This window comes from Hyposmocoma kahamanoa, unplaced genomic scaffold (genome assembly GCF_003589595.1).
Source record: "Hyposmocoma kahamanoa isolate Upper Pololo Valley unplaced genomic scaffold, ASM358959v1 187, whole genome shotgun sequence".
Lineage (NCBI taxonomy): Eukaryota > Metazoa > Arthropoda > Insecta > Lepidoptera > Cosmopterigidae > Hyposmocoma > Hyposmocoma kahamanoa.
In genome coordinates this window covers 718,754-734,158 of record NW_020653716.1, presented here as the reverse complement: position 1 = coordinate 734,158, position 15,405 = coordinate 718,754, and the positions used below count along the sequence as shown (strand labels likewise).

The 15,405-nt window shown below is 37.0% G+C and overlaps 1 protein-coding gene across 1 annotated transcript in view; it reads right to left on the bottom strand.

The window, feature by feature from the left end:
- The window catches only part of LOC113226307 (luciferin 4-monooxygenase-like), a 31,724-nt gene that overhangs the window by 2,722 nt on the left and 13,597 nt on the right, over positions 1-15,405 (bottom strand). The window contains exons 3-8 of the mRNA XM_026458888.1: positions 13,781-13,853; positions 13,455-13,638; positions 9,163-9,308; positions 6,920-7,046; positions 4,207-4,434; positions 2,388-2,558 (exon numbers count right to left, since the gene is read on the bottom strand). Coding sequence (XP_026314673.1) covers positions 2,388-2,558; positions 4,207-4,434; positions 6,920-7,046; positions 9,163-9,308; positions 13,455-13,638; positions 13,781-13,853 — 929 coding nt within the window. The remainder of the gene's footprint in view (positions 1-2,387; positions 2,559-4,206; positions 4,435-6,919; positions 7,047-9,162; positions 9,309-13,454; positions 13,639-13,780; positions 13,854-15,405) is intronic.

Sequence of the window (15,405 nt, the reverse complement as noted above, 5' to 3'; positions counted from 1 at the left end):
GTTGGGGGCCCGGTTGGGGCCCCCGGCACCCCCAACCGGCCCCCTAGCCTGCCCCCAGCAGGCCCCCACAACCAACGCCCTAACTCACCCCCATATGCCCTATAAATTTATCATAATTGTCAGTTTTAATTGTTAATTGTTAATCAAAAACATTGAAAAGATTGAAAATTGATTAATTGTTAATTGTAGATATTTGCGATTAACGATTGATCAATTGTTAGTTGCGAAAACCGCAATTAACAATTGATTAATTGCGGTTCTCGCAACTAACAATTGATCAATCGTTAATTGCTGTTTCGCAATTGACAATTAATCAATTGTCAATCTTTAATTGCCAGAACAATTAAATTTTGCCCAACACTGCTATAGGCCCATTTCAATTTTACCAGCTTTAGGTACAATATTCGAAAAGGTTATGCTGACTCAATTACTGTCCTATTTCGGTAGGAATCATATTTTTCATAGTGAACAATACAGGTCTACTAGTGGTAGATCGAGTAGCGATGCGGGGGTAGTCCCAGCACGCTATTGGTGTTTTCTGTGACCTCTCAAAGGCATTTGATTGCGTTGATCATATTACTCTTTTTAGGAATATTACGGTGTAAATGGCAATGGCTGGTCATATTGCAACGGTAGAATTCAGAAATTAGACATAAATGGAGTGACTTCTTTGGGTTCTCCGGAAAAAATGGGAGTTCCGCAGGACTCAATACCTGGACCTTTTTTATTTCTGAATTATATTAATCTCTGCCATTCTTTGTTAAGGACCATTGCGAAATAGTATTGTTCCCTGACGACACATACTTGATTTTTAAAACAGACAGACATGACATTAAATAGACCATATTAATGATACCCTCTCTAAGGTAGTTTATTAGTTTAATGCTAACAATTATTGCTTAACGCCAAGAAGACGAAATGTGTTAAATTTGAATTATCTAACGTAAAATCGACTAGTCTAAGCATAGAAATGAACGGAGACAAGTTAGACCGTGTTAATAAAGCAGTCTTCTTGGGAGTGACCTTAGATAGTAAACTTCACTGGTTTCCACATATGTCTTCACTGGCCAGCAGATTAAGCTCCGCTGCATACGCGGTCCGCAGTATACGTGAGCTTACCGATGTTAGTACTGCTACACTAGTTTACTTTAGTTACTTCCGTAGTATAATATGATACGAGATTCTCATGTGGGGTAAAGCGGCAGATATTTAAACCATATTTGTATTGCAAAAACGAGCAATTCGTTCTGTGTACCGTCTAGGCTCTCGGGTTTCTCTCAGAGAAAAGTTTAAGGAAACTGGTATCATGACTGTGGCATCACAGTACATTTACTCAATTATTTTATATGCCCGTAAAAATATACATAATTTCAATAAGAAAGAAGATATCCATAATATTAACCTTACAGCTAAGTCCAAACTCACGGTACCACGATTTCGTTTAACCAAGGTAAACTACTCCTTTATGGGGAACTGTATACGTTTTTACAATAAGATTCAGGAGTTTATATTAAGATTATCATTTCCTAAGTTTAAAAACCACATTAAAAATATTTTGATTGAAAAGTCATATTGCTAAATTAAAGACTACGTATTAGATAAAGATGTATGGAAAGACGACATGGCTCCAGAATCCACACAAATTTGATTCAAAGTGTATTTCATAGCATTTAAGTTTATTTGAAAAGAGTAATCCGCAGAGTTTCTTGCTCGTTCTTCTCAGGAAAGTCAGCGTAGTGAACGAGCAGTAGCTTAAATATGACGTTTCCAAGTATAAATTTATTTTACCTATGGAATAAATGATTCTTTGACTTTGAATGTTGTAGATAGCGTAAGAAGAATTGGAGAGGATGTGGGATATATTTTTCGGTATCTAATAGAGCTATAAACATGTTTGACATTAACTCCACTTATGCCATTGTTCCATGAGGGGTGCGAAATGTTCAAGTCATTTATCAATAATTAATATATTATATTTATCACGTTAGTGATAGAACGCAGTAATGTTCGATGACGAGTAACGACGCTCCTAAATCTGTCTAAGGCCGCAAATTCAGAACGGCGCGACGCATGCAACGGAGCGTTGTTACTATTAATCATATTAATTATGTTTACAATCTGTAGGTAAAACAAAAATAATAATGTGACAACCCTACGCTCCTAGCGAAGTGTAGTCACGCGCCGAAAAGGTGGGAGTTGCCCTACTTGTTTTATGCTATGGCCAAGTCTGGGAATTAGGTTCGGATGTAGTGAGATGAGCAAAAGTCAGGGTATATTTAGAGTAGGCGTTACAGGTGAGCACAGTGAGTGTGGGATGCACTCACCCCACCTCCAATTTCCATATACTGCAATTTTATTTATTTAATTAGTTAAATAGTACTACTAACCTTTGATCCGACGTATTTGACAATATCGCTCTCAGTGACCTTGACGCCAGGTTGTGGAACAACGAAGGCCAGTGGCAGTTCGCCGGCTACCTCGTCTGGTAGACCCACTACGGCGCAGTCTGCGATCGCAGGGTGCTGTAAAAGTAGAGCTTCCAGCTCTGCGGGTGCCACCTATGAATAGACATAAGACCGATCAACAATCCATATACGTTACTGCTGGGCGCGGGATCCTTTGTGGAAGTAATGAGATCCGTGTTTCGTTTATTTGTACATATTCTATACTTTAGGCTCATGCAAACGATAAACGTCAACGTTCTACAAATAGTGGCAGGCAGTGTTAATATTGCTTAAACCTATAACTCTAACTCAAAGTTGTCTATATCAACCCCTAGGGGTCCACTCACCTACAAGAGGTCGTGTCAGCGGAAAAAATAGAGGGTGCTGAGACGTTAATGGACGTCTACAGTGGATCCCGTTGAGGCAGGTCGTGACCATAATTTTGACTTACCAGATGGAATAATTCACATTACTATTATATTGCATAAAAATTAAATCAAATCATTTATTTCATTATAAAGTTGTTACAAGAATGCATTTTGAATCATTGTGATCCGCCTTATTAAGTGCTTGGCTATGTGTGTGTCCATGGCAGTGCGGGGCTATGTTGAGTGTGGGCGTTATTATTATTATTATGGTTAATTTCTATTTTGTAAATCTTAACGCTAAATAGTATTACATATGTATCTACATTTTTGGGTGTTTCTTTTTAATAGGGCTACGTAACGAATGTATGTAGAAGGTCATTGTAATTCGTAGGTAATTAAAATAGCAACACTTAACATTCATGTGTTTGTTTACATACTTTCGTATCGCGACGGGCAGCACAAAATATAAAATTACTTTAGCTATGGTTATTTTATGTGTAGAATAAGTTATCCCGTGAAATGAAGTGAACTAGTATCTAGTATATTGTGTCCTAATAAGTCAACACGTATTAGGACACAATATACTAGATACTACAATATATATACATCTATCTATATATATATATAGGTAGATAGGAAAACTCCTAATAAGCGCCTTTTTAACGGAAAAGAAATTTTGTTAAAGCAAGTGCTTTTTGTTTTTTCAAAAAGCTTCGGCTTTACCAAGGAAAATTTTCACGTCCAGCCACTCGCAAGGTTCTAAAGTAAAAAAGTGTAAACACGCGGTAGTTAATAGTGAACCAACTATATGATACTTAACATGTGTTTTTTACAGTTCCTCGCTTTACAGGTAAACTTATCTACTAAGTGTGTAGCATTGGAAACGCGGGGGATCTAGGCGAAACAGAAAAAATTACGAGACAAAAAATTTTGGGAACATCTGGCCTAAATTTTTTATAGCGGTGATATAAGAAATGAAAGGAGTAATAAAAGGGTGACCCACTACTAATATAAATTATTCAATGTGCCTGTTTTTATCTTGTAAATTATATTAACAAAAAGCATTTAATACTAGTAAACTTGGTGAAAACTTAATTGCAATATTTTTTTTTTATTACGCACACACTCAACATAGTCCCGCCCTATGGATACCCTATGTCGCGGGTGCCATGGACACACATAAACAACCACAAATTACACCCAAACTCACGAGAGAAATAAATGTAGGCCATTCAAATATTTCTCCCGGCCCGGGAATCGAATCTAGGACCTTTGCGTGGCAGTCCGGCATGGTAACCGTTCGGCCACCACGGTGGCAGTTATATATTTGTTTATTGATGAATTAGTCAAGTAAGGCTAAAGCTAAAACAATCAATACAACTTAATATACATACCTGGAATCCCTTATACTTGATAAGTTCTTTTAAACGATCAACAATAAAGAAGTATCCTTCGTTATCATAATAGCCAATGTCACCAGTTCGTACATAACCCTCGGCATCGAACAAGGCGTCGCTGGAAGCCATATCGCCCATATAGCCTTTCATACGGAGTGGAGACTTAATCCACAATTCACCTTCTTGCTTCGGACCTAATTTCTTGCCGGTTTCTATGTCTATCACCTGCATAACGATAAAATTTGTTATCCAACTATTTTTGTTATGGTATCGGAACGAACAAGTCGTGCACCTGGTGGTAAACGACACGTTTGCCCAGTTTCAACAGTTGCAGTGCCACAAAGATTTGAGGGGCACTGCCACTGCGCCCGTCACCCTGAGACATAAGTTGACAAATCTCATGTACCTGCAATTTCACCAGCTGAAATAGGTAAAGTGGCAGTACCTCCCCGAACGAACTTTTGCACAAGGAGCTTTACTGCTACTAAATATCCAAAATGTGAATGATAATACTAAAATATTTACATTAATGTAATGTCTTTTTTGTGGAGAAAAAGAAACTTTATTATGTGTAACTTACAACCCATAGTTACACGAATTATAGAGACTGCGCGAAAATTCTCCGGAAAATGCGCGACCTGTTTTTGGCTAGGATATATATAGTTTGTACATTACACAGCTGACGTAAATTTTATTATGCAATGGTTACACAAACTCGTTATATTCAAGGTTTTGTTTTGATAATTTTTAAAATAAAAATGGGCCGTCGGGGATAGTGTAATCGCAGGCAACTAGCATTGTGATATTTTATTTCCTAAAGTATGTCGTGTCATGTAATGTCGTGGCAACCAAATTATCGTGATTTGCGAGTATCTATTGTTATTAGTCCTCCGTAGACAAGATAAATTATTGCATACTGTGCAAAAATGAATGTAGTAGCTATTGAAATAACAAAGTAATAGCGTTAAATCCCTCTCCTGTAAAATTTGGTTTAGTGCGGATATATATATTTACCAATACTACATACTCGGATTTGCACTATTCCCGACGATGTGGCGAAATTGCTTATTTGTCGCAGAAGACCTGGAGGTTTGAAATACTACGGAGCCGTCTTCAGAGCCGAAGAACTGATGATATATTCATAAATTTGATATGTGTAGAAGCAGATAATGTAAACAAGTTATTGATTAGTAAACAAACTATTATCCCAAACCTTTTAACTAAGAACTAAACCAATTATTTAATAAATCATTCCCAACTAAATACAGGAATACAACCAAATAAAGGTTGCCCTCAACCTGGACCGCACTATACCGGTAACGCTTTACTACTCTATGCGGTACAGTGGAAGTCTATAGGTACAAAATAAAAAAAATCTACTCGTGAAATCAGTATTTTTTTATACTTCCTTACAGAGGGTATTTTTATTACTTCGAAACAGTAACAGCTGACGTTGGCGTATATAAGTTGTAAAAAAATTGTACGAATACATCGAAGTCTTAACGTGGGTCCACATTTGTGCATTTCAACGCACCAGACTCAGTTATCGTAACAGATACGCGTGACAAAAAAACACAAGTATGTCCGGCGGACAAATGACACGCTACGATCCACGAGTGAGCCTTTGAGACGAAACGCATATTTTGCCATGACATCACCGCGTGACATTGTAACAGGTTTGGACGGCTTAGAGGATGGAATTCCCATAGTCTAAAGTGGACGGTGATTTTGTACTGTCACGCTCCGATGTCACATGCCACGATCCGATCCGTCGCAAGGCGGTTTCTTCAGAGATTTTTCTGTCCTTGTCCGGGTGTAGCAACCGACCACACTTTTGTGTTTGTCACGCGTGACAGACACGCCGCAATTTTCTGCTACAGCTGGTCACGGATCAGATCGGCAAGCAGTCGACGCGCACACGCTGAATAATGGTTGAAAAAAATTGATTGAATTGAAGACGATTGTTTTTCATACGAAAAGATTTATCAAGAAATGAAACTATTGGATCTAAACTATTAGAACTATATACCATGGGATCTGTAAAGGGCCCGAAACGTCGGTTTGTTTGAAAAAACAAATATACGCGATTTAAATCCGGAAAAATAGTTTCATTTCCTATGTGTAACAATCGCGAAAACCTAAGAACTCGATATAAGAAATGAAATGTTATTTTCGACAGTTTTAAATATATAGTTTTGTCAAAGATATCAAAACATTGAATACTCTATTGGTCACGGGTTTCCGTCGTGTTAACATCATTGAAGTATGAATTGGTACAAAAAATGTATAAATATGCTTGTCAAAGCTATAAAGAAATATAAACTGTAAATATGCATTATTACGTTATTACAGTCGATCCACATACGTAGCAAGTACCCGTGACATGTCACGGACTCTCGGTGCGTTGAAATGTTGCAACTGTGGCTAAGGACTAAAGTTAGTTGTTGTAACAGCAAAAATGCTGCATGCGTTTTAAGTGTTTTCGGGTTAATAAAACATTTTGGTTAATATTTTTTCTCTATCTATCTGATAGATTGACGATCTGCGAAGGGCTGCTATATTAACCCACACACTCCACATAGCTATACCCAGCAGTAGACTTCGATAGACTAATGAATATTTTTTTTTAGTTTTTAGTTAGAATGGTGTTTCCACATATTGGTAGAGGTATATTAATCCATTGCTGTACCGCTAAAGTCCGTTAAATTACCTTAATTTTCATGCCAGGTGCAGGCGGACCGCAGGAACCCTCCTTGACTCTCCCCAGCACGTCAACACAACAAGCCATTGTCACCTCGGTCAGTCCGTAGCCTTGACGGATTAGTGGGATGCCAGTCCTACAAATTTTCCCTTTCTATTGTATTTTGGAACCCACATGCTATTGTTAACTCCATCTTACCACTACTTGATATTGTATGTATAGTAATATAGTCAATTATCAGCACCGCGGCCAAAAGCATTTTTTAAGTAGTCATGTCATCAAACCTTGAGCGTAAAGTACTTATTGCGCTTATCTTTAATTAATATCTTTAATGAATAGGCGCAGTGCTGATGTGTCTTCGACATGATTCACTCATAAGTTGCATAATTTAAATGTATTCCATTCATGCAGTTCTTCCCATCTCAACCCAATTTCTAGTCATTCAAAACTATAGTTACTGTTTTATAGGTAGATGGACCATTCTCATTTCTGCAACTTTTTTTGTGCATATGTATTAAAAAAACGATATACGTGTATAACTTAGTCAATTCCTATTTAAAATTAATCGAGGTAGTTTATATTAATATGGTTTTTACTTAAATTTACACAATATAAATATTTATTTAAATCATCATTAAGAAAGTGACGAAAATGTCACTTCCATGTCGTGTGCAAAGTCCATTTACAATGATACAAACTATAAAGACACTATACCTACTATATAATATTTTACGATAATACATAGAATAAACTTTCTAAAAGCGAAAAGAATAAAAGAATAAGCATTATCTATTGATCAAATGTCAGAAAGAAAACAGAGAAAGGAATGGCTTAAGAGGCTAAAAATTCGCAGAGATAATAAATAGAACACGCAGCGAAAGACTTTTAATCTGTCTGGGTGGTGATTCACCGCCTTCAAGCGACATCGAAAATCAACCGATGAACCGATTGCGCATCTTCCTTCTATTTCAAACATTTCCTTCTGTCCCAAGCATACGATCTTGTTCTGTTTCAAGATGTCTTTCATCATCCAGATACTCATCTCCATCACTATTGGTAAATTACTTGCTTAAGAGACGTGATTCACAAAGTGACAGTAGGTAGTATATATACCCAAATCCCAATATACCCAAAGAGGATTGAAGACTGCAAAAAGTAATTGAAATAGTGGTGAAATTAGCCGAATAGAATTGAGACGTTTCCGTTCCAAAAAATCATCCTTAAAACTTTTTTACAAACACGACTTAGACCAGAGGCGTCCCCTGACAGAACGGGACGGCAGTCGATCCTTCAGTAACCCTATATGCAAGCACACACTGACGGCAATTATGTTGCGGCATCTTTAAACATGCCACGGTACCCTTAGACATAGACATAGACTTAGACATAGCCGGCAGGTATCTTTAGGTGTGCTGAAGCACACCGTCGCTACAACGTTGCGTGACGTGTATTGAATGCTATAGTTGCATGGCGTCAAGCTAATGGTTAAGCACATCGCAGCTTCATTTTGCAGCTACGATCATTATCACTAAAATTGCAACTATAAAGCCATAATCTTAAGGTACATTACTATTCGTCACCTAAAAATCCCTTGCCGTCCCGACCTGTCAGTGGGCACTGGGACTAACTTTATTACATTTACAGGATTTTCTTTTATAATTAAAACGCCTTCATTTTGATAAGGTAATAACATCTTGCTTAGCTGGTGAAAATGAAAGAGGCTTACTTTTTTATTAGGTCAAATGACAACAAAAAAAGTTCAGTAAATAGTGACCTTATAGTAATTAGTGTTTTGTAAATTTCATTTTATTTAAATTGTTTAACTGTTTTCAATGTTATAAAGCTGAATGTTCCATCATTATTTTACCATGGACCATGATAAACTAACAAGGCCATTGCCTTTTGTACTCCAAGACTAAAAATTTGATAATATGAAAATGTCACAACATCATACTTATTTTGCATTTTCCCAAAAAGTAAAAATTTTGTGGTGATCACTTTCATTCTAAAAGTGCGAAGTGTTAAGTAAATAATATTGATTATAAAAACTATTATTAGACATACACCAGTATGTCTAATAATAGTTTTTTCTCTTAGACAAAGAATAGCTAACATTTGCGAGTCGAGCGTACGTGTCATTGGATCTCATACCATGTTATCGGTTAATAATAATTGTTATTTAATTTCTTATTCAAAATTTTGTCATACTACAGATTTGTAATGTCTGAAATAAATGTTTATTATTATGTTACCTCGCAGTGATTGTTTTCTGGACTTCGCTGGAGAGCGGCGCAGCCCCGCACCAGATCTCGTTAAGTGACGTCAAGTCGTAATTGGTCACCAACGGGTGTTTAGCCAGGAACACAGCTAGTGGCGGTACTAAAGTTGTCATGTTTACCTGGAACATTTACGCATTGACTTATGTTAGTCCAGGCTCCTAATATATTAGGTAGGTATACCGGTGGTAGGGTACATCTCGGTGACGAAGCAGTTCGATCGCGAAACGACGCCCGCGTACGTACGTACTAGAATTGTGAGCGCGAGACCAAGATTGGCCCACGCTCGAAACGACCGCGCTCGTCAACGTGGAACTGATCGACACGAACGACAACTCGCCGCTGTTTACGCAGAGCAACTACTCGGCCTTGGTGCGCGAAGATCAGCTTCTCGGCCACACCATCTTGGAATTCGACGTGTAGGAGTAGGAGTGTTCTCTGTGCGCAACCCGCCTGGTTAGGTTCCCTATTTATCTCCATTATTTTGATCCAACAAAACCAGATGATGTGTGGGGTGCACGAAAGGAGACTCCTCCCACGACGTCATGCACTCGAAGAATATTAGAAAAACAATGTGTCAACAAGGCCAGGTTGAAAAAAAATCAATACCGTGTGGCACACAGCGACAAGGATAAATCCTGTACCTTTCACGGGCTTTCGTTGTTCCGATAATATTGTTATACATACTCGTATGTTCTGTTTCGTATATTGTGTGTGGTATGATTTAAGTACAAAACTATTTTTTTTTCTGATTTTAGTATACTCACATCGCCATTACGAATAATCAGATGGATTCACCAAAAATAAAAATCGAGAATAAATGAATCTAATAATACTTCCGTTCTTGTGCTCAGTGCGCCATCAATGCCACGTCTCCAAGTTGTGTCCCGGCTCCAAGCGAAAATGCTGTTAATATCAGCTTGGAGTAGATCAAAGTCCGCGGTGCACTTCACCGGTAAAGCGAGTTTGACATCGTTAGCAAACATAAGGCAGACAGAAGATTTTACAGATGTAGGAAGGTCATTTACAAGCAGTAAAAAAAAGGAGAGGGCCGAGACTGCTACCTTGCCCTATACCAGAAGCAACTGTATAAGGGGAAGATTTAAAGTTTTCGTATTCAACGTACTGCTTTCTATCTTGAAAATACGCGAAGAATTTCATTAACTGAGTAGTAAATCCCGCAACACCCATTTTTATAAATAATTGGTCATTGTTGACCCGATCAAAAGCTTTTCGGAAGTCGAAATAGGCAACATCAACCTGAGTATTCTGATCCATTTTTGACCCAATTAAGGTAGTTAAATTCAGAAGATTGGACGTAGTTGAGCGCTGCGGCAAAAAAACCGTGTTGTTCGTCACAAAACCATCCACGCAGCTGTAATGGTCGAATAGAGCACAGTTTCGAATATTTTTGCAAATACTGAGAGAATAGCAATAGGCCGGTAATTTCTTATATCACCCTTCAACGATACTCTTGTGTACAGGTATTGCTTTAGATTAATTTCCAACGTCGTGGGTATAAGTTTGTTCCAATTGATAGGTTATATAAATAACAAAATGGTTTAACAAATACTTCGCAGCAATCTTTGACCACAAACTGAGGGATCCCGTCAGGGCCCTGTGTGTATTTAGGTGCTAGGCGTTTGATAGCTTTGCGCACGTCAATCTCGTTAATTCCATCAACACTAATATGTCTCTGGAAAGTGGCAAGATGTGGAAAAGTAGTAGCACTATCATAAGCTTTTTCAACACAGAGATTTGGTAGAGTAGGGAGGAAGACACTTTGAAAAAATTGAGCAAATGAGTCAACTATCTCCTGTGGGCCCGTGGTACCAAATGTAGCTGGCTGACATGACATTTTGTGCTTCTTCACAAACGCCCAGAATAATAAAGGATTTCGCTTGATATCACCCTGAACCATTTTATAATATTTAATCAAATCGCATTTTGATCCTCTCAGAACCATTTTCCTATAGTAGTAGAAGAAACCATAATAGAGCTGATAGTTTGTTTCTTTGTACATTTTGTGAGATTTGTTTTTGAGTTTGTTTAAATATATAGTCTCAGCAGAAAACCATACCGGATAGTTAGTAGGCTTACTAGGGTTCTTAAATGAAATAATGTAATGTTGTACTGACACTGTCTCTTGTTAATCTTCTGTTATACCATGTTTTAGGCAAATAAACTTACCTAGTATTAATATTATGTCTGATATTATGATTATCGATAATGTTGTTACAATTATATAAGCAATTTTATTTATCGAGTACTTAGGTTTTCGCGATTGTTACACATATATTTGTTTTTCAAACAAATTAGGTTTGTTTGAAAAACAAATATACGCGATTTAAATCCGAAAAATTTTTTCATTTCCCATAATTTTATTTATATGCAAATTAAATGGAAGTATTAGATTCACCTAAATCAAAATCACTGATATTAATTCTATACCAATACATAAATACAAAACAGCTTAAACTATTTGGAAACCTTTTAAAAAAAATCTAATATCAGTCTTGAGATTGGAAAAGCATAGAGATCACCTGATTTAAATTATTTTTCGTAATATGTGAGCATTTATAAATGCAAAATAATAAATTCAAAATATCATATCTATCATCCCGGATATTCCCATATGACAATGAATATTGATATACTTTAAGTAAACATTTTAATCATAATTTGATTACAGTAAACTATACAAATTACAAACAACAAAAAAAACTATTTCAATATTCAAGCCATACATTTGCATGTCGATATTGACTTATCGATGATGGTACAACACTAAAGACATCCGCCAGTTGTGGTGGACATTTTAGGTAGGCACGTTTATTCCGTAGATAAGGCAGCTCCTTTCTTTTATTTTTTTTCATCGTCTAAAGACAACAACACAATATCCCTATTGCCCCCATCATAAACATGTTTGTGCCGCCATTTTGTCGTGTCATAGATGTCATTCGTTCTTCGTTTCTCGTAAATTTGGTTTAGTGCGCGATATGCGCCTTTCACCAATGCTACATACGGATTTGAGTCAACCTTCATCGGTATCACAACAAGTATGTTTTTTATAAAGGGGTCCACTCTAGACCATAGTATAGGTTTTAGTTGTTGTAATCTTAGAATAATAACGCATAGAATGAGTTTCATATCAAACGAACTGTCACAAGTGAGGCAAAAATCAAATTCATGTAGGCGTAAGCAACTTGTATCTACGCTCGTCGGCACGCCCACAAATATACTAATAATGATGCCAAGAAATAACATTTCCCTCAAAAGTGGGGAAATTGTATCTTGCTTAACTCATCATTAAGTTAAAGGTGCCTACATATTTGCCCGACATTGTCGATCAGGTGCCTACAGATTTGCTCGATTTTGTCGGTCAGGTGCCTACAGATATGCTTGGTTTTGTCGATCGACAATGTCAAGTGGCAAGAATTTTCAAAAATTTATTTTTGGTAATACTTATGGAAATGGCATTTATACCTGAATACACGATGACAGACACGACTTTTCAAATAAATGCAATATGAGAATCATTTTCGAGGTATTCGAGGTGCTCATTTCGAATATGGCACTCATTTCTAAATCTAAGATGGCGGGCACGATTTTTCGAATAATGGCAAGTGGGTATCGTTTTCAAGGTATTTGGGGGTGCTCATTACAAATATGGCACTCATTTCTAAATCCAAGATGGCGGGCACGATTTTCCAAAAAAATGCTATATGCATATCATTTTCGAGGTATTTGGGGAGCGCTTCAATTTGCCTCACTTAGCGTGTGCGGACTAGGTTTCTATGGTTGTAATAAATTTTGTTTAAAAGTGCATTATTGATAACGTTTTTTATTAAACTTATTATTAGTGTCATGCTCTACAGAGCATTTGTAACATGAATGTGAAGGCGTTTCATTATTATGAAATTTAACAATTGAAATGTAGCCGAATTAACTTATATTTAGCATATTTTTTTATACGTACATAACACACAGCGTTTAGTGTATTGGCTAATTTCTAAAAAATAGCTAAAATTGCATCTGTAAGTATTAATTAATAGTACGTAGCGTGGCTACAAGACTTCTCCGTAGCAACGCCACCGTAATTATTATTATTTTCTTTTAAACTAATAGTACAGATACACAAAAAATACATGTACATCATGTACGTCAGCCGTATATTACAATGGGTAATATCATAATAAAAAAATTGGGTGGCGTGGCTATAAAGCATGACACTATTTATTAATTGTATGTATTAAAATTATCCTTACCTTATATTTCTGTATAGTTTCCAAATATTGCTTCTCATCAAAACGTATAAGGAAAACAACTTGGAAATTCAAGGACATCATTGCACACGATGTAATAAATCCATACGCGTGGAACCAAGGAATCAGGGCGAGGCCTGTTTTTATCGTATGCTTTCTGTGTCCCACTGAGCAGTTTAAGTAATATCTGAAACCGTGAATGTATTAATAATTTATAAAGAGGGGGAAAAACTGGGGTTATTATTGATACAAAGATCGAACAAACTCAAAGAAAAATTCCTTCCATTCGAGTGAACACGAGCCAGTGTTTGTTGCCCCAACGAGGCTACAGCTCGTACCAACCGAGATACGGATCCAACCAGCAGAACTTGCCATCTTTTCTATGTGTTGCTACAGATCCTTCTATTGGGTTTAAAGGTTTTTTTTTTGCTATAGCGCCACGTGAGTGAACTTATCGATCCTCCAATAAACACTACGCCAACTTTATTTTTTGGTAATTTTTCTGTTATTTTACAGCTATATTTATTTATTTACTAATATTATGCTCCCCGAATTTTGCGAAAAAAAGTAAAAAAACAAAATTTAAAAAAAAGACAACGAATTTTGAGAAAAAAAAATAAAAGCAAAAACAGATAAAGTCCAAAAATTTAGTTGGCGTAGTGTTCATTGGAGGTATCGTTATGAAAGTTTCTTCACTGGACTTGTTTTCCAAATTTGTGTAACCAAGGAACCAAATCTGTGATCTCCTCATGCAGTACCCATAACCCTTGAGCCACCGAAGTCCGTAGAGCTCCTTGTGAAAGAGCTCGTCTCGGGAAGTACTGCCACCTAACCTATTTCTGCCGCAAAGCAGTAATGTAGCATTACTACGTTCCAGTTTGAAAAGGTAACTAACGGTGCTGGTGAAATTACAGGCACTTGGGACTTGTCAACTTATGTATCAGGGTGACGTGCACAGTGGCAGTGCCACTAAGATCTTTGAGATTACAAGCTCTGAGTGTCAATGGAACTGTTATGGAAGGGCGTTCGCTTACCACCAGGCGCACGACTTGTTCGTCCCGTCGTCGCTTGGTATTATATAAAATAATAAAAAAAGGTTATTATGCAAAACGTGAATAAATAATTTATATTCATATTTTTGTTATTATTATGAAATGTACAGTCGATGCCCTAAGAGAAACTTGACCCCCTAACCGACTATTTCGTTCTGAGTTGATAAATGTCTAGAAAAGTGTTAAACAAATTGAAATTGAACCCTTACTTGTGAGCCGTAAAATTTATTTTGGTGTGACTTTGACTTTCCGATTGCATCATTAGGGAATGACATTGTAAGGCTCAACTCACACTGGTGCAGAGTCGAAGCGTCGCGTCGCGACGCGACGCATTAGCGTATTCGGATCACAGTGTGGTCGGCGTCTGACGCATTAAGAGGGAGCAGAGGAAAAATTCCTAATCTTCGATTTGATTTTCGAGGGGTAAATCCACTTTAAAAATAAAATATTGTACGAGTAACTACACGATATATTCAAACACAGACGTTAATCAGAAACATAAAACAATAAAGTTTCCTCAATAGGTAAACATCTAATTTTCACATTTTTCGATTTAGTCTCGAAATGCTACCGGTTATTAGGACAAAAATTAGATAATTATATTTATGCATGATCAGTAGCGAGTACCATAGACAATAGAATTTTGGTTAAAACTAAAAAGCCCCTTTCTGCTGTGGTTTATGAAATTATAATCACGCAAAGTGACACTTTCTTTCTAAATAATTAGAATCCACTAGTTTGTTATAATTATTAATACAAAGATCGAACACTCAGAAAAAATTCCTTCGATCCGGTCGGATTCGAACAGACGTCTTCTTGCATACCGTGCCAGACGCTATACCAACTAAGCCACGGAACGAACCAACGGACCTCACGAATTTTTCTATGTGCTTGCGTCGTGT